The sequence below is a fragment of the Marmota flaviventris genome, chromosome 2 (assembly GCF_047511675.1).
Source record: "Marmota flaviventris isolate mMarFla1 chromosome 2, mMarFla1.hap1, whole genome shotgun sequence".
Taxonomy (NCBI): domain Eukaryota; kingdom Metazoa; phylum Chordata; class Mammalia; order Rodentia; family Sciuridae; genus Marmota; species Marmota flaviventris.
This window is the reverse complement of record NC_092499.1, coordinates 89,595,066-89,615,153: the sequence shown is the minus strand read 5'-3', so window position 1 is coordinate 89,615,153 and position 20,088 is coordinate 89,595,066. Positions and strand designations below refer to the sequence as shown.

The 20,088-nt window shown below is 43.4% G+C and overlaps 1 protein-coding gene across 1 annotated transcript; it reads left to right on the top strand.

Annotated features, from left to right (window-relative positions):
• The first annotated feature begins 1,170 nt into the window (after positions 1 to 1,170).
• On the top strand, positions 1,171 to 19,463 carry Rmdn3 (regulator of microtubule dynamics 3). Its single transcript, XM_027925998.2, has 13 exons — positions 1,171 to 1,263; positions 1,618 to 1,811; positions 3,750 to 3,942; positions 4,330 to 4,473; positions 9,494 to 9,782; positions 10,478 to 10,580; positions 14,986 to 15,046; positions 17,180 to 17,255; positions 17,400 to 17,477; positions 17,691 to 17,789; positions 18,041 to 18,094; positions 18,277 to 18,357; positions 18,681 to 19,463. Exons 2-13 carry the CDS (start codon positions 1,625 to 1,627, stop codon positions 18,732 to 18,734), a joined length of 1,419 nt encoding a protein of 472 aa, XP_027781799.1. The 5' UTR covers positions 1,171 to 1,263; positions 1,618 to 1,624; the 3' UTR covers positions 18,735 to 19,463.
• The last annotated feature ends 625 nt before the right edge of the window (positions 19,464 to 20,088 follow it).

Sequence of the window (20,088 nt, the reverse complement as noted above, 5' to 3'; positions counted from 1 at the left end):
AACTACAACTAAAAATAAATATTAAAAAAGTAATAAGCATTAAAAAACCCCAATGTTTTAGAACAATAATCAGCTGGGTGCTGGGGAGACTGAGGCAGAAGGATAAATTCAAGGCCAGGCTCAGCAACTTAGAATTTGTCTCAAAAATAAAAAATAAAAAGGTCTGGGGATGTGGCTTTTAGGGTAAAGTGTCTCTGGGTTCAATCCCCAGTAGCAAAAACCAAACAACAACAACAACAATCCATTAGATTCTATCATCAGATAAAAGATTCTATCCATTCTGGAAGTGGAAAAAGTTTATAATCCTGTCCCCGTTAATGTAAGAACGACTGTTTTTTGTTTGCTTGTTTTGGTATCAGGGATTGACCTCAGGGGCTCTCGACCACTGAGCCACATAAGCAGTCGTATTTTTTATTTTATTTTGAGACAGAGTCTCACTGAGTTGCTTAGCAACTCATCATTGCTGAGGCTGGCTTTGAACTTGCCATCCTCCAGCCTCAGCCTCCAAGCAGCTGGGATTACAGGCGTGCGCTACCGCGTCCGGCAAGAACGACTTTTTAGTGTTGTATATGCAGCTATAATTTGAATTTTGTTTCTTTGTTTTGTCGGTGAGGGTGGAATGCTGGGGCTTTAACCCCAAGCTTTGTGCATGCTAAGCGCAACACCATTGAGCCAGTTCTATGATGTGAATTTAAGCATTAGCTGGCAGAAGCTGGCCCCAGGGACTGGGGGACTTCTCATGGATAACCAGCAGTCTACCTATTCTAATTTGATCTGCCAAAGGCGCTATTGTCTAGAATTTAGTACACGGTCTGAGTAGGAAGCCCATAAACTGTTAAGCCTAAATGAAAGTAAGTCTGCGCTAAGACACCGTAAACAAAAGCTGGGGAGTGGCGTTTTCTAGGTAGAGAGGTCGTCTTTTGCAGGTAGAAGCGAAGGTAGAAAGCGTGGCAAATACCGGGAGCAGCAGATAAACTGATGTGATTTGTGGGAAATGAAATCCTAGATGGCCAGACGGTGGGGTTCTGGAAAGAGATCTGGCCCTAAAATCTCCCAGTTTTCTCTGGGGTCTCGGCCCCTTTCCCCGCCCCTCCCCGCTCTCTGACCCCGCCCCTCTGACCGCCACTGGACCTTCGGAGGCGGGTAGGGTCATCGCTGTGCGCCTGTCTGCGGTGAGCTGACGGCGCAATTTAATGACGTCACGATCATTGACAGCGTGAGGCCGCGGCGGCTGCTGCTGCTGCCATGGTGGCTGGAGGCTGGGTAAGGGTCTGAGTTATTTCCTGCCGGGCGCGAGTGGCTTAGGGGACTTGAGGAGGCCAGGGTAACGAGTTTGTCTGCAGTGTGGTGGGCCGAGGTGGGGGTCAAAGACTCAGAAGCCAGACTCTGATCAGGGTCAGGGAGCGTGTTGGAAGGAAGGCTACGGCCAGGCTGGGAGAGGGGCGCGATAGCCAGGGCCAGGGAGCTGGCGGAACCTTAGGGTCGGGATTGTTGTGAGGGTAGTCAGCAGCCTAGAGTAAAGGGATATCTGTCGGGTCGGCTTTGCGGGTGGGTGGACCAGGCTCACGAATCTCTTCCTCTCCGCCCGCTCGCTCCCGGGTTTTACGCGGGTTGCAGGTGCAGCATGTCTAGACTGGGGGCCTTGGGTGGCGCCCGCGCGGGGCTGGCACTGTTGCTTGGCTCCGCCGCCGGCCTTGGATTCCTGTGCATCCTTTACAGGCAGCGATGGAAACGGACCCAGCGCCATGGCGGGAGCCAGATCCTGCCCAACTCCCTGGACTGCGCTCAGACTTCAGAGCCTGGACGCCAGGGTAAGGAGCCTGAAACGGAGGTCAGCCTGTTGACTGATAGGCCTAGGTACGAGCTGCCTTTGACAGAACTTGTGGGACAGGCAGCGGAGGAGGTTGCCTGAGGGTTTAATTTTTTTTTTTGGAAAACTTATTGAAAACAAAAGGTATCTCCTTTTCTGTACTCTTTCCTCTATAATTCCAGGAAAGTATATTGTGAAAAGATCATTTAGCTTTCGGTTTTAGTTCTGGCTACAGTAATGCTGTATGTATTAAAGGCAATTTCTTAGTTTTGGGTGAGGTGTGTAATAAGAGTTCAAAACAAGGCAAAAGGAATAACTAATCTTGTAGAAATTAAAAGTCAGAGTTCATATATTAAATTACATATTAGAACCTGAAGGGAACTTGGAGACTAATTCAAGCTTTTTAGTCTTCTTATGAAGAAATAAAGATTCAGAGAGATTGTGTAACTCCCCAGAGGTTGTCAGAGTATAAGTGGCAAGGTTGGGCCTAGTCACCTGGTCCAGAGTACTTTCCACCTTACTATTGCAGCCTGGGCTGGGAGCATGCTCATGCAATTGAAACTGAATATGGCTGGAAGCCAGCAGCTGAAATTTGTAAAACTTTCACCTTCATTCCTTTGAGCAAAGGATATAGGGCTGGTTCAAACTACTCCCCCGATTTGTGTGATGTAGGATCATTTAGATCCTCTCACCTTGTGTTAATTGGAAAAGAATGTTTTCTCTGGCATACAAAATCAGATGGTTTAGAAAGCTGTTTTGGAGGAGTGTTTCAAGAGTTATACCTTATCTGGGTGCAGTGGTGCATAGTGCAATCCCAACAGCTTGGGAGGCTGAGGCAGGAGTTTTTTGATTTCAAAGCCAGCCTCATCAACTTAGCAAGGCTTTGTCTCAAAATAAAACATAAAAAGGCCTGGGGGATGTGGCTGGTGGTTAAGCATCCCTGGGTTCAATCCCAAAAAACAAACAAAAAAAGTTACTACCTTAGATTGCAATTGATTGTTAGCATTTCATAACACAGTGGTAATGTGACATGCTGGGTGCATTTGTCTTTCCTTTGGTTTTCTTAATTTGTTTGTAGTTTCTTAGTAGTAGTCTGTCTTACTACTGAGGCTGGGAAAGTGACCACAATCTCAGAGGTATTTCTTGCTCTACATTCTTGAACCCTGTGGGGTATGTATTATAGTTTGGTTTACATTGTTACTAGATTTCCTTGAAGAAGTGATTTCAGCTTTCCTATTCTGTGGATTCTGTCTTCCTCATTTCTTTCCTGTTTAGCCCAATTGACTTAAGTGGCTCTTCAATGGCTAGCATTTCACTGTTGGAATTCACCCAGAGCTCAAGTCAGGGTTGGGTAGTTGGGGCTTGGTAATGGTGTTTTTCTGATGGAGTTTGTATGGGCTTTTTCCAGTGTAACTTTTCTTGGTAACTGACTTCCCCCTTTCTTTTTTTCCTCTCTGACAATACTAAATGAAGAGAAGTGTACTTTACTATTCTTTGTGAAATGAGAGATCAGAATTTGGGTGAGCCCAATGTTAATTTTGCTGTTAGTTGGTATTGATTGCCTGGTATTTGGCACTATAAGGTCAGTTAAAGACCTTTCTTTTACTCTAATAGGGCAGCTGTCCTGCCTCCTAGGTCTTGCATCCTTGTAAGCATTTCACATTATCTGCTGTGCACGGCTTTGCTGAAGGGCCCTGGTGTGGAAGGTTCTTGGAGTACAGGGCATTTTTTTGTAGAGACTAGGAACTTAGTTTCTTTCTGAGTAGTTACTTGGGACTTGTTATTAACACTTAGCTGTGATTGTAAGCTATCTGAGCCTCAAGATCGTCTCTGTATATTGAACTCCAATAAGAAGCAAGTGGTTCAAAATTCTAGGTGTGAGATCTTTTCCTCACCACATCCCATGTGTGTCTGTCTCCTGGTTACCCCCTTCCTTCAGCAATGCTGTTGCGAGCTGTCCCAGGTGAAGCTGGAGATGCTGCGGTGTTACCCAGCCTTCCACAGGAAGGGCAGGAGAAGGTGCTGGACCGCCTGGACTTTGTGCTGACCAGTCTTGTGGCACTACGGCGGGAGGTGGAGTTGTTGAGGAGCAGCCTTCAAGGGCTTGCTGGGGAGATTGTTGGGGAGGTCCGGTGAGTAATACAGCCTCCTCTCTTGCTTTGTTTCTCTTACCCTTCAATTTTTCCTTGCCCCTAAAAATTTTTCAGCTGTAGCATTCTGGCCGTTGCTGGCCATCTTTAAGAAGGAGCCAGTTCTATAGTTTCTAACCTAATTTAGTGGGGAAGCTGTGCATTGGGTTTCTTACCTTGCACAAGCTGGTTGCTTCTGGCTCCTCATGATCCATTGTAGCAGCTGACATTCTTCATTCTGTCCAACCTAGTCTGCCATGTAGGGTGCTGCCTTTCTTGCTCTTAGGGTGGAAACCCAGGATTTTCTCTGCTTTGGGCCATTTAGTGAGGAGGAGTGAGGGAAAAAAGGCTGTATCTAATGGTCCCTCTGAAATGGACTCTGCCTTGCAGATCCCACATGGAGGAGAATCAGAGAGCAGTTCGGCGACGGAGGTTCCCATTTGCCCGGGAGCGGAGTGACTCTACTGGTTCCAGCTCTGTCTACTTCACAGCCTCCTCTGGAGCTGCATTCACAGATGCTGAGAGTGAAGGAGGGTGAGTCTCTCCTGGAGGCAATTGTGGCTGTAACCAGGTGGTTTTGTAAAAGTATTATTTGTCAAAGTAAAATTCAAACCAAGCCACTCTAAATTTTTGGAACAAGGTAAGGGTGTGAATAATTGAAACCAAACAGTTGAAACAAATATCCCATCCAGTTTGTCATTCAGAAGAATGGAAATGTTAACAGTGGTTTTATTTCTATTTGTTATTTTTCTCAGTTATATTTTTTACAGTTATATTTTTTATTAATTTGGGCATTTTTCTGTATTATCACAAGAATTTTATAACTATTGTTTCCTGACTTTGTTCCTTTCCTTGAGTGGCCGAGCAAGGTAAGCAGAGGTCTCTAAGCACAAAGTTTGCACCCTCTCTCTCAGAGATTCCATGAGCCTTGCTCAAGCTCCTTTTCCTCTTCACAGTGGGGAGGTAACTCCTAATTTCTCAGGTCTGACCATAGGCTACACTGTGAAGTGGAATCGCCGCGGTTCATTTGCCCACTTCTAGCCAGGGAAGGCTGGAAGCACAGTGGTAGTTTTGCACAACTTACTCAAGTAACTTGTTTAGTTGTTTGGGATATTTTTTCCTGTCTTTTCCTTTTCTTTTGTGATGCTGGGGATCAAACTCAGGGCCTCATGTGTGCTAGGTAAGCCCCCCTCCACTGAGCTATGTGTGCACCCATTTGAGTTTCTAAGAAAATCATTCTTTTTCCATATCACTGCCATTGGTCACAATGCTGGATTTGATCACTGTTCATGTGCCTTTTGAAATAAGTGAAGTCTTTTAAAATTTTTTGGTGCTGGAGGTTGAATCCAGGCCTCATGAGTGCTACCCCCAGCTAAAACAATTGAAGTCTTAATGCATTAGCTATAGTCCTTCATTCATGATGACTGTTTCCTGGGTTGTCTGATCCCAATTTTCTGTATTCTCAAGGGTAGCAAAAGTGGTTGTTTTCTATTCAATTTACCTAATAGCTCTGGGCTGTGAAATGCTTCCAAAGGCTGTTAAGAGGAGAGAGCAAAAATGAAATGAATATTTGACACATCCAAATGGCAAAGAAAGAGAAGGATGAAGTAGTTGATAGGGGACACTGAGACCTAATGAGCATTTCTGTACAACCCAAGGGAGAAGGTCACGTGTGGATGGGTAATTGATGTTTGGATTTTCTAAGAGGGAAGCATGGAAGGAGAAGTCACAACTTTGTCCAAAATCAGGAATCAGGATGTGGAACTCCAGGCCCTTCATGAGTTAAAAAAAAAAAAAAAAAAAAAAAAAAAAAATATATATATATATATATATATATATATATAGATAGATAGATAGATAGATAGATATAGATATAACTTCTGGGCTGAGTTAGAGCCAGAGTGGTTTACTAGGGTACATAACTTGTGGGTACTCACTGGAACTTCGAAGGTCACAAGGAGCAAGGTAGGGCTTTCAGCCACCAAAAGGATGGGCGGCTTTCTTAATTATAGTTCCAGCAGGTTGAGTCCCATGACCAGTCCTGTGGCACATGAAAGCCATTAATGGTGCAAGACTCTGGCTTAGCAGGCTGCTATCTGGGGCAGCGGCCATGGTGAATAATTCTTTTTTGTCATGGAAGGTGCCATATAGGTCAAGGGGGAATATTCTGGGAAGAGTCCACAAACTCTGACATGGCTTTTGGCATGTGGGCCTTGGGAAGGAGAGAACTTCTTTGAGGGGTGAAAGAATGAGATCTGATGGGCTACTGTGTTACAATGAAAGTGGTGTTCTTTCTTCCAAATATATAACAACTTTGAGCTTTCAGGAGACAGACTGATTGGCAGAGGCACAATCCCTGTGCAGTTTTGTGAACTTGTTTCCATGGCATTGTACTACAGTTTGAGTTCCTTCCCTGGCAGAATCCAACGTGCCTTAAAACATCAGCTCCTATAGCCAGGCTTTCCAGGTATTCCAGCCAAGCAGGTTGCCGGCAACCTCACCTTCACCTTCACTCCTCCTTGGGCATTTATAACATCATTTATTTGGGTCTTGTCTTCTCTCCCTCTCAGGGTCAGGGGTCATGCCTAGTCATCTCTGAATGCCCAGGCTCAGCCCCTCTAGTGGGGTTTAGGAATTGAAGGAAACTTAATTGCCAGGAGGGTACATGTGTAACTCAGTACTCTATTTCTGACTAGTGGGCTCTCCTTAAGGAATAGAGGGTAGCTTGGTCTCCTGTCCACTGTGGAAACAACATGTCCAAAGGGCCTTTTCAAAGGTCCTGCTTGTGCCTAGCAACTCAAGCCTGAAGGTATATTAAAGAAAAGGGCCACCCATAAGGGCTAGATTGGTAGTGCAGCAGGTGTAAGGTGAGGGAATGGTGCAAATGTAGTGTCCCTGCATGTGATAAATCTCAGGCCCTGGAAACCTGTGGGCTGATTCCAGGCAGTGGGGCTTCAGGTTGGTAAGGCTGAACTCCTTGAAGTGGGGTAAGGCACAAAGTCCTCCCCATGCCAGCCTCCTCAGATCCTCCCTGCCTCACAGGACTGTACCAGCTGTCACTCTTGTGGTGGCAAGCCCCTGCTGACCTTTGCTTCTCCTTGGCTGTGTGAGCTCTGCCTTTAGGCCTCAAGGGGATAGCAGTACTGCAGGCTCTTCCTTCTGGTTAGCTTTAGCAGGGTGAGAACAGTGTTCCCTCCCTGGATGTGCTGGAGGATGAGACTCCTATTTTGAATTAAAGTGTCTGAGGCAGTCCTTAGTCTAGTCCAGAATATGGTCTTCCCCTCTCTAGATATAAGCTCTCACTCCAAATAAACCACTTGCTCATTTGCCTTTGAATCTAGCTAGGCAGAGTAGACTCTGGTTTGATTTTCTCTTCCAAGTCAAGTTATTGTCCAAGCATTAGAGCTTAGCTGGGAGTTTCTCTTGGTTGCCCCTCTCTGGTCTTTTGGCACTACCTAGGTTAGTTGTGAAATTGGATATCATTTTTCCTTGTCCCTTTAATTTCTAAAGGTTTTACTGCAAATTGCTAGCAAAAGATACTTGGATAATCTCTTGAAAAGAAAGGTGAGGTTAGGGAGATTTAAAATTCAAGTTCTTATAGTGGATGTTTTTGGCCCCCCCACCCCCACCCCCCCCACCCCCCCCAGATAGACTCCTCTATAAAGAGGAAATTTGCATGCTTAGACTAGCACACCAGATCTGTTTGCTCACTTGGTACCTTCTGGAGCCTGCCTGTACTCTTGTAGTCTCTGACTTTCTAGATGAGGAAGACTACTTTTGTGTTCAACATTTAACCCAACTTCAGGCTATTTTGTATTTACTTTGTCTCCTTCATCTCTCCTCCTTTAGTTTTGCACCAACCATAGAGAGACTATCCTTACCTTTTACTCCAGGAAGTAGGAAGGTTTACCTGCAAAGGACACTAGGATCTTCCTGTGTTTCAGTATAGAATCTGTTTTCCCTTCACTCAGACTCAAGGGCTCTCTTGTATCTTCTTCTGGCCCCTGGAAGTCCTACCTTCTCCCCTGTCTAGTTCATGTTTGATTTAATTGGCAGTTAATCAGCTCCTGATGGAGAGAGATCCAAGAGAAACTTAGCTGCTTCTTCAGTGGATACATCAGGGTTGGAGCTCCCTAGGGTGTAGTTTGCATTTTCTCTCCTTCTTTCAGATGCAAAGTGGCCTCTACCACTCAACTACTCCCTCAAGTTCCCAAGGGCTTCTCCTGTTATTACAGGTTTGGTTGTTGACTTGGGTCAGTGGTACAGGTTTAATTAACAAAGAATATCGGCCACGTGTGGTGGTCCATGCCTGTAATACCAGCTATTCAGAAGGCTACAATAGAAGGATGGCAAGTTCAAGGCCAGCCTGGGCAACGCGAGACTACCATCTCAAAAAAAAAAAAAGGGGGGGGGGGGCTCTGGGAGGTGGCCTGGGTATGTAGCTCAGTGGTAGAGCACCACTGGGTTCAATCCCCAGTATAGGGTGGGAGGGGGGAAAACAAGGATGTGTGACTGCCTGTTGCTTCAGAAGCTGGCACCCACCCATGTTGGTTCTGGCAGGTGCTTTTGACTGATAAAACAAAGATGATTAGCAAATCCTTAGACTGTGATCACTCCACCTCAGGAGATCAGCTCCACGTATATCTTTAAGGTGTGAGTGTGTAGGTATGTGCATGTATGTATTTCCCACCTCCCCCCATTCAGTGCTGGGACCAAACCCAGGGCCTCACAAGGTATGGTAGGCAAGTGCTTACCACTGAGCCACACTCCAGTCTGCTGCTTATTTTATTTATTTTTAAAATTTTTTTAGTTGTACATGCACACAATACCTTTGTTTTATTTATTTATTTTTATGTGGTGCTGAGGTTCGAACCCAAGGCCTCGTATGTGCTAGGTGAGCGCTCTCTACTGCTGAGCACAACCCCAGCCCCTGCTGCTTATTTTAAAACACTATTTTATTTTTTTTTTAAAAAGCCAGCCATTCCAGAGGCTGAGGCAGGAGGACTAAAAGTTTGAGGCCAGCCTTGGCATTTTAGCAAGACCCCACCTGGAAATAAAAATGGCTGTAGCTGAGTTGTAGAGAACTCCTGGGTTCAGTCCCTAGTACTGCACGTATGCACAAACAAAACATGAACACACGTGTGTGTGTGTGTGTGTGTGTGTTTACTGAAGCACTTTAAAAGAAGAAAAATGACTTTGTTTCTCTGTACTAAGAGATTTACTGGCAAGCACTTTTTACATACTTTTCTGAGCTTTTTCCCTTTTCGTTTTCTGGCAGGTTTGGTGGTCTTCAAAAAGCATTCTGATATTGGCCCTGACCAGCACAGGGCCCCCACTTCAATACTCTAACTCTCCCTGATAATTTTCCTAGTCCACAGTTCCCATAGGAAGCTTTTTCTTGAAGACTAATTCTACCATTAAGGGATGGACATGATTCTTATTTGGTACACTGTACAACAATGCTAGAGCCTCTTTATGGCTGAAGGATTAGACCCTAGGGATTTGAATGGAATAATCAGCTGAGTTGACCCTGTTATTTATATTTCTCTGCCAGTTATACAACAGCCAATGCTGAGTCTGACTATGAGAGAGACTCTGACAAGGAGAGTGAGGATGAAGGGGAAGATGAAGTGAGCTGTGAAACTGTAAAGATGGGAAGAAAGGATTCTCTGGAGCTGGAGGTGGAAGCAGCTTCAGGTCCAGCATCTGGTGTCTTAGAGGCTGAAGTCTCTCTGGGTCATGAGGATGTGCTGCCCCTCCTGCAGCAGGCTGACGAGCTACACCAGGGCAGTGAGCAGAATAAGCGTGAGGGCTTCCAGCTGCTGCTCAACAACAAGCTCGCGGTGAGGCTCCAACTGCTTGTCTGCTTCCCCTCTTCTCCCTCCCTTATCTCTTGACCCATAGGGAATGAAGAAAGGCCCATATGGTGACTGACCCTGCAAGATAACATGGGAAGGAACATGGGAATGAGATGGCTAGTTCTGCCTGTGCTCCCCAGGTTGCACATCATTTTCCAAGAAGGCCCAGCCGGGGTACTATCTGCCCCAGAGCTTTCTTCCTGCTGAGGAAGAGAAGTATAGTTCTCTGCCTCCTATGGATTCAAAATAAGCTCTTACTCTCTCTGTAGGGGGAAATGGGGAAAGGACTGGAATGGGTACCCCTCCTCTTATTTTCCTTGAGGTAGAACTCAATCTGTCTGCTCTAACTTGAAGTTTCTATCACAAGTAACAAGTGTGTAGAGCACTCAAGCGCTCTTTTCTTGGGCACCTTCACACTTTTTTTCGTGTCAGCAAGATTCCTCTTGCTGTGTCCCTCTGTATCTTCTTGGATTTGACCTTTCCCCTAGCAGTATAAGGCCAGGGTGCCCTTCCCTGTGATTATGCAAGGTATCAGCTAGAGATGCGTCATCAGTTCTGAACCTGGGAGGTCTATGGAGTGGGAAGACTGCATAGCAGTTGGCCTCATGTTAGTGACTGTAACACACTATCTTTGAAAATTAAACTGAGGATGTGGTGTCGCATTCCTGTTTGTTTCACAGTATGGAAGCCGACAGGACTTTCTTTGGCGCCTGGCCCGGGCCTACAGTGACATGTGTGAGCTCACTGAGGAGGTGAATGAGAAGAAGTCATATGCCCTAAATGGTAGGTGCTGAGAGGTTCCTAGTGGGAAAGTGACTGATTGTGGAGGTACAGGTGGTTCATCTACTCAGGGGAACCACCGGATGTTGGCTATGAGTTGTGGCTTACTCACTAGGGGATAAACTCGGGTTTTCTGGGACTCTTGTTTTTTGACATACAGCGGTTTACCTCTTTGCATGTCATAGTAATTGACACAGGAGCACATGATTTTAAGGGTAGTTGTATCATGTTAGCATTAGTCTTTGTTCTTACTCCTCAAGCATAAGAGAAGCAAAGCCTTTACCCTTTTTTTGTGATACTGGGGATTGAACCCAGGGATGCCTACCACTGAGCTACATCCCTTGCCCTTTTCAGTTTTTGAGACAGGGTCTTGCTAAGTCTTGAGCTTATAGTCCTCCTGCCTCACCCCCCCCCCCCTTTAAATATTTAGTTGTTGATGGACCTTTATTTTATTTATTTACTTATTATGTGGTGCTAAGAATTGAACCCAGTACCCCACACACGCTAGGCAAGTGCTCTACCACTGAGCTACAACCCCAGCCCCTGCTTCAGCCTCTTGAGTTGCTGGGATTATATATGTGCGCCACCATGCTTGGCAAAGCCTCCTTTCTTAACTGGAAAGGAGGTAGAACTCAAGGTTTCTGGTTGCTGTTTAGGAATCTGGTTTTAGTTATACTGTCTATGTGGCAGGTGTTCTGAGAATATGAGTATATATGGTGAACACTTAAGAAGCAGTTTGGGAGTTTACTGCTAGTGTAGAAATCCCTGATATCCACTTAGCAAATCTGTTGTCTAAGTACTGTGGAGGATAGGGTATATCAGACCTGTGCCAGACTCCGGGCTTGTCCTTGTTTGTCATGAGGGTGGACTCTTTAAACAAGACTGATGTGAGCTAGGTATGATGGTACATGCCAATAACCCCAGCTACTTGGGAGGCTGAGGCAGGAGGATCACAAATTTAAGGTCAGTCCAATCAATCAACTTAAGGAGACCCTGTCTCAAAACAGAGTGCTGAGGAGGGCAGGCATGGTGGCACATGCCTGTGATCCCAGCAACTTGGGAGGCTGAGGCAGGAGAGGACGACTGCAAGTTCAAAGCTAGCCTCAGAAACTTATTGAAGCCCTAAGCAATTTAGCAAAGACTCTGTCTCTAAATAATATATTAAAAAACAGGCTGAGGATGTAGCTCCATGGTAGAGTGCTCCTGGGTTCAATCCCCAATACTGCAAAAAAAAAAAAAAAAAAAGTGAGACTATCCCTAACCCTACCTTGCCACACACCCTATGTCCGGCACCTAAATGGGCTTCCAGGTATATGATCCAGTTCATTATAAGGTGACTGACTAATATGGATTTGTCATTTTTCCCACTTAAGACAACCCTACAAATGTTACTGAATCTTTTTTCTTTTAATATTTATTTATTTTTTTGTAGTTTGACACAATACCTGTATTTTATTTATTTTTATGTGGTGCTGAGGATTAAACCCATGGCCTTGCACGTGCTAGACAAATATTCTCCCACTGAGCCATAAACCCAGCCCAAATGTTACTGAACCTTTGAAAATGTGAATCTGACAATACTTCAAGGTCATCATTCTAAATATTATTAGAATTCTATTGATGGAGAAACTTAGAGTTGATACAGACTCTCAAAGGTCCCTGGAAGTTAAGAGAAGTTGCTTTTACTTTTTTTTTTTTTTTCTTCAAAAGCATCTGCTGCCCCTCCTAAATTTCAGGTGAGGATTCTGATCAGCTTTTGGGCTGATTTTTTTTTTTTTTTTTTGATATCTTGGTATCAACAACTTTTTCTTTTCCTCTGATAATTTCTCACCCAACCCATCCCCAAATGGGACTTTTTACTTGTTACTATGAAAAGTCTGAATTTTAGAAAGATTCTGGGAGTGGTGGTTCACATCCATCAGCTCAGTCATCTTTAGCACCTGTCTCACCCTCCATACCTTTTCCAGAGCTGCTGCCTTCTCTATGAAGTCCTATCAGTTTTTCAACTCAAACTTAATTTCTTTAGCTTTTTTTAAACTAACAAATGATATCATGAAAAGGAGATTGGAAAACCTTGCTTCTTTCCAATGCTGTATAGAATCAGTTTATTGGCTTCATCTTTCAAGTCATTTGTACTTCGAAAGTTATGATTTCCATCTAGATTTGGTAGACCTACTTACTGGTGCTGAGCATAAGAGGTCTTCGAAATCTAATAATCACATTTTTAAGTAAAACCAACATAGAATAAACAAGGAAATAACTTTTTTTTTTTTTTTTAAGGTACTGGGGATTGAACCTAGGTACTTGTGGATGCTAGGCAAGCACTCTATCACTAAGCACATACCTAGCTCTACTGTTGGTATTCTTACATCATCATGAGCTTCAATAATGGTCTGCCATTTGTGGCCATGAAACATTCTGTCATGGGATCCATGCCCTAGAAGTTAGGAAGTGTATGTCTGAATATTCTCAGAAATTAGTTTGAATTTTCTATGCAATCTTACCATTTTATAGATCAACAAGGCTAACTTTAAACATACAACCCTTGAGGTTATTAGATGCAATTTTGTTTCCTTAAATCTTTGTAACCATTTTTTTGGGGATGGATACTGGGAATTGGATACAGGGGTGCTCTACCATGGAGCTACATCCCTAGTCCTTTTTATTTACCTTGAGACAGGGCCTCACTAAGTTGCCAGTGCTAGCCTTGAACATGCAATCCTCCTGAGTAGCCATTATTTCTTATATTGAACACAGCAGGTATTTTCATATCATACCTATTTTTCTTAGAAAATGGACCAACCACTTTCTTTTCCCTTTTTGCTCCATTTTGTAAGATTCCTGTTCTTGTGAACTGCCATTGTGTTTCTTAGAAAGCCGAAGGGCAAACTGTTTCTTATTAGTGCTAACAGCCAGCATGAATCATGAAGACGGGGGGTGAGCAGTGGTCACAGTAGTATCCACAGCCAGCACTTGTTTAGTTTGGTTTTTGTGTTTAGCACTCCTGGACAAGTCTATTCCTACTGGAGGTTAGATGACTATGGAATGTCTTTGAAGGTCTTGCTCTGGAATTGTAGTCTTTTAGAATTATCCTTATTGGGTCAAGTCCATTTTGTCCCATTGTCGCAGATGTGGAAGACCTATAAAAAAATATAGTATATAATGTATAGCTAAACTAAAATAAAATTGTAACAATGTAATTTGTAAAATTGTAACGATGTAAATTTGTAATTTACAAACTCTAGATTATGACTTCCAGCTTTTATTTATTTATTTATTTTGGCACCAGGAATTGAACTAAGGAGCACTGGACCACTGAGCCACATCCACAGCATTTGTATTTTATTTAGAGACAGGGTCTCACTGAGTTGCTTACTGCCTTTTGCTAGCTTTGAACTTGTGATCCTTCTGCCTCAGCCTCCCCAGCCGCTGGGATCACAGGCATGCACCACACTGCACTCAGCTTCCAACTTCTTTTAATGTACTTGTATTGATGTCACTGAAATACTGGCAAAATTGAAAACTTGGGATTTACTGGGTCCCAAGTTATTCTATCTCTAGAAGGAAGGCATTCTGTGGCTCTTCGGCTATGATTTGTCCATCCCACTATCCAGCTTGGTAAGAATTTGGCTGTCACATATTCACTATTATTTTTCCTAGTGACACAGTGTTTTGAAGGAGATAGAAACCCTAAAAGATAATGTCCCTCACTGGTGGGGTCACATTGCCTTTATGTTTGGAAAAAGAGAGTTAAGAGACTTTTATAGCATCAGTTGCCTTAAAAATTACTAAAATATGAGCAAACAGTACAGATTAGCCAACTGACAACCTCAATATATTACTTTTGTTCCATTTTGATCAAAGGAAAAATCCCTTTTTGCAATGTCTTTTTTCCAGTGTATGGTTGTAACGATCCTCATCTGGAGGTCTATGGACTCCATCTTCTTTAATACTTTAAGGGACCCTCATTAGAAGCTTTCATGTGTTTGGACTTTGATGTCTTTGTTAGTCTGGTTCCTAGAAAACTTGGTAAAACTATGCAGAAGTCGGTTGACTCCTATAAGAGTTGTGGCTTTGGGCTGAGGGTATAGCTCATTGGTGGAGTATTTCCCTAGCATAACAGAAAGTCTTGGGTTCAATCCCCAGCACTAGGGCAGGTGGTGGATCCTTTTGAGGATTTTATCAAATTTTATACATTTGCCACTGATGACAGATATGGGTCACCTCTCCAAGGTGAAGAGGAATCATCCTTGAGAACCCATATACAGCTTTTTCACAAACTATTTCCATGTAAGTCCCAATTGTATAGGTATTAGTGAGAACTAAAGTACTCATTTTTCCCACAGCACTTCCCAGGGAAGTGTACAAGGGAGCCCATGTCAATTCTAGATTTACCTTTATCTTTCAGGAAAGGAAGAAGCAAAGGCTGCTCTGGAGAAGGGGAATGAGAGTGCTGAATGTCACCAGTGGTAATAACACCCTGCAGGGTTCTGACAAGAGCCAGCAAGAGCCAGAACAGAGACCTTTCTTTTCTCTGTCCTGGCCAGAGGATCCAGGATGGGGAGCTCTACTCTGCATTTCTACATGCTAACCCTATCCCAGCCAGGGACCATAGATTTTCTTTGGGAGATGCTCTGTGGCTGAGGCAAGTTGGGAGAGCAAGCTTTTTTTCCTGTTGTGGCTAGAAGAAATGGGTATCTTTGTAAAAGTGACCCTAGCCATAAAAACTTGTGGGTTCTTGTCTCCTCAGGGAGACTGGAGCAATTTGCTGCTCCCTTGTCCTGCATAAACTCTTCTTTCCTCTAGCTGTGATCCCTGGCTGGTGGTGGACCTTGGCTTCTTTGCATGAGAAAAACTAAGCAAAGCCAAAGAAGCCGAGAGGTCAATTATTAGCTTACTGGGCTGGGGATGTCACTTAGTGGTAGAGTGCTTACTTAGCATGAGGCCCCAAGTTTGATCCCCAGCACCACAAAACAAAAAGCCCAAAACACATCAGCCCTTTTTGTGGTCTTTTGTGAGCAAAACTCTACCAACTTATTAGTCAAACCTACCCATGTCCAAAATCCTGATTTTAGCATCTGAGTTTTAGTGAAAATATTTTTTCCCTCTCTCACTATTCCATTGCTTTCTAAGCCTCTGCCCTCAGATTGTGAGCTGAGAGGCTGTGCTTCTCTGTTGCTGAAACCTCCTCTGCAAGGGTTCTTGGAGACCAGGTAACTCTCCAGGGTGTCATTGCTTTCCTGGTCTAGGATCCCAAGGATGAAAACTGGCTCTGAGGAACAGCTGTTTTGATTAACAATGGATATGAACCTCTGGAAGTGTCTGATACAGATAACCCCAGGTATTTAGTAAATGAAGCAACTAAGGCCTGGTTAGGCACTCAATGCATGTCAATTTTGCTTCTAGAAACAATGCTGGGGTGGATAACGTAGAACCACCCCCCAGCCCCGCTAAGTACTAGGGATTGAACTGAGGGGTGCTCTACCACTTAGCTACAAGTCTAGTCTTTTTTTTTAAGTCTAGTCTTTTTGAGAGAGGGTCTGAAATTGCTGAGGTTGCCCTTCAGCTTTTGGTCTTCCTGCTTCAGCCTCCTGAGTAGCTGGGATTACTGGTGTGCACCATGTACCAGGCTTGGCCTTGTTTTTTTTTTTTTTAAATATTTACTTTTTAGGTGTAGTTGGAGACTCAATACCTTTATTTACCCAATTTGGCCATTCTGAGAGCATAGTTTCCCAAATTCTGATGATATATCTGTGTACTCCGAAGGCCAAGACCTACCTTTAGTGTTTGCTTAGGAGACAATTAACAAGCTACTTAAGTCATTTAGTTTTCTGCTGACTTATGTGTACTCCCACTTCTCTACTTTTTTGTTTGCAGTGCTGGGGATGGAACTTAGGGCCTTGCACATGCTAGGCAAATGTTCTACTACACCTCTAGTCTTCTGGTTTTTCAAGTTTTTACGATTAGCTATGTTTGTACTATATGAGGAGATTTTAGAGATGTGTATCGAGACCTTGCCTAAATATGTATATTTACTTTTCGTACTGGGGATTGAACCCAGTGGTGCTCTACCACTGAGCTACATCCCCAACCCTTTTTTTAAAAAAAATCTTTGTTATTATTTTTTATGTGGTGCTGAGGATCAAACCCAGTGCCTCACACATGCGAGGCAAGTGCTCTACCATGAACTATAGCCCCAGCCCATCCCCAACCCCTTGAGACAGGTTCTTGCTAAGTTGCTGAGGCTGCACTTGAACTTGCAATCCTCCTGCCTCAGCTTGAGTTGCTAGGATTACATGCATGTGACACCACTTCCAGCTTCCCTAAATATTCCTAAATGTGAAGAGATTTAATGTGATGGGCCAAGCTTTTTAATGCCTATAACACTCTGGAGAACTGTAAGCCTACCACTGTGTATTAAATACTAACTGGAATTGCAGGTCTTGGAGAGGGAATTAATAAAATGAAAATCATACTTTTAGCTCTATTTGAACATGGAGGGATAGAGGATAACACAACTAGGCTATGGGTGGGGCACTGATCCTTGCAGTGATAGTACCTAGTCCTTGTGTCCTTGAGCTTGCTGCTGCTTCCCCCCTTAGGTATGCAGTGCTTTGTGGTCAGTTGGCTGAGCATGAGGGCATCCAGAGGCGCATCCAAAGTGGCTTTAGTTTCAAGGTGAGGATAAGCTTCTTCCCTTAGGCTGGTCTATTCTGGATTGCCTATTCATACCCAGCTCCCTTAGAAGGGCTTTCTTACAACCTCAGTGCCTTGCTGCTCTTCTCTTTGATTTGATGTTTTATATTTGTATTTTTCCTTCAGGAGCATGTGGACAAAGCCATTGCTCTCCAGCCAGAAAACCCCATGGCTCACTTTCTTCTTGGCAGGTGGTGCTACCAGGTAAGCTATGTCAGGGCTGTCATAATGGTCCTAAACGTGCTTTGACACTGATCTCTACCAGGGTTAGTCCTCAGCTTCATCATCTTGGTCTGGTGGGTTCCATTTCTTCAATGCTCATGTTATTGATGGCTGTTTGGTTTTAGATCAGATTATTCACTACTCTTAAAGGTTTTTCTTAAACCTTTTATTTACATCTTGATCTTTTGATGGCAGGTCTCTCACTTAGGCTGGCTAGAAAAAAAAACTGCTACAGCCTTATTTGAAAGTCCTCTCAGTGCAACTGTGCAGGATGCCCTACAAAGCTTCTTGAAGGTATGAGGGGAGATAGATAGGTAGCAGCCCCAGAGCCAGGGTAACCTTATTTTTCCTAAAGACATTACTGAGACCCTTAATGGGAAGGGTTTCTACAGGGGAAAGTTGTCTGCCTGTTGTATAGGAAAAAAGAATTACCTGGCTAGAACCACTGAATCAGTCTCTTGGTTGGGGCCTGGAAATGTCTACTTAATAAACTTTTGCCTGACTTGAATTTTAGAACTTCTTAATGAAATGCCTTCCCTCTCTAGGTTGAAGAACTACAGCCAGGATTTTCCAAAGCAGGAAGGGTGTATATTTCCAAGGTAAACTCATTTCAACCTAGATGAAAACACATTTATGTAGATGATATTTCTGGTGCTGGTGACCAAACCCAGGCACCTTACCACATTCCCAACCCTTCTGGGAACTCTTGAAAGCATAGATATTTTTGTTCTTCCTATCTCCTGGTGGTGTTTGTCAGGTTTTTATTGTTGTCTCTTCTCAGTGCTATAGAGAACTAGGAAAAAACACTGAAGCTAAAAGGTGGATGAAGCTGGCCTTGGAGTTGCCAGATGTTACTAATGAGGTAATACTTTTTAAAGAGTTTTTAAAATACTGAATTCTACCACTGTGTCATCATGTGACCTTTTCAATAAAGAAAATCTTCCTTTGAGGTCTTATTTCCCTGGGATGAGAGTTTATCCTCTACATGGAATCTCTTCTGTGTTCTGTGTACATCTTACCTAGGGGAGGAGACAGATTTCATGGGCTCCAGGCTATCTGGGAAAGTAGGAAAAAGACTACAGCTAAGAGCTCAGGAGGGAAGCAAAGGACCCCTCAGGTACGGGTGGTTTGAGAAAAGATTGGTGCAGATTTTGAGTACTAGATTTGTTCTGTTTGTTTCTCTAGGATTCAGCTTTCCAGAAGGATCTGCAAGAACTGGAAGTAATTTTAGGAGAATAATCACATTTCAATGGCCTTTGTGACTTCAGGAATACTATTTAAGAGGGGAAAAAAAATCAAGGCTTTTTTTCCATAGACCCTGCTAAGATCAGAAAACCAAGCAAGACTGGTTTAGGTAGTGTTCTGCCCCCTGGGTCTGACTGTTACCCACTACCGTTCCCCAACTTCTTGCCTGCTGTCCATCAGCTAATTTATTCTCATGTTTTACCTAATCTAAAATTAGGGAAGAACTTGCACCTTGGGTTTCTGTTGTTCTTCCCCTTAAGGAAATTCTTGAAAAATGAAGACTTAAACTGGCATTTGCCCTAGGGTTAAGTGTGGGTGGATCCCTGAAGGCTGCTAGAGCTGAAAGATGAAGTAGCAGCACTGCCAGTGAGATAGATGAACTTTCAAAGAGCTAAAGGAACAAAGAGAACTTGTCACTCTAATGTTTTCACTGATTAATATTCATAATATTCATTAGCTACATCTTAATCCTAAGATCATACCCTACTTACCAGGACAAAACGAGGGGCCAGAGCAGTTCAATTATTGCCCCTCTCATCACCTATCATGTGGACTCTACCTGTATTCCTGGGTTAAGGGGCTGGACCACTTGACTTCCAGAGTTCTGGCAGCTTTTGGAATGACAGAAATGGCATTAGGGTTTATTGTGCAACAATGATCTGAAGCATTATCTGGAATATATTTTGGCACAAGCTTGAAATAAACCAAAGTTGATAACAATGATGACAATCTTCTGTTTTTTTCCTCCTACACATGAAATGATATGCATAGAAAAACAGTGCACTAAATAAGATCTTTGATTAATGTTCTTTCCAGTGGAAAAATTTAGCTGCGTGTAAAACATAGCCAGAGAGCTTGTTTTTATCCTGAACAAGATCTACTGCAACTAAATAAGTGTTCCCTGCCCCTCTTGTTTAGCACAAAGTCCAATTCCAAATGAAGAGTAAGATAATTGTCTAGGTCAGATTCATCTAAGTACCATATAGGGCTGAGGTGCCTTTATGAGAGCCAATTTTTCACTGCAGAATCTGTCATTGTCTTTATAAAGACCAACCTAGGTTTATTTTGTGATGTAGAAAAAGAAGACCCGAGATACAGTCAATTCTGAGGATAAGACAACTTTTGTTATCTAAAATCCAAAGTTTTTGGATGGTCAATGAGCACTTTCAGTGAGAATATAGGTGTGTACTGCCATGCCCACTCCCTTAAAGTCAAACAAAACTGCATTAAATTGATCTAAATATTCCCATTTCCTTGCATAAAGTAGGGGACCAACATATGCGGCGGCAGAGATTTTCTGTGTCACATATCCTAATACTAGCTGAGAGGCCTTTTAAACTTAGAACTG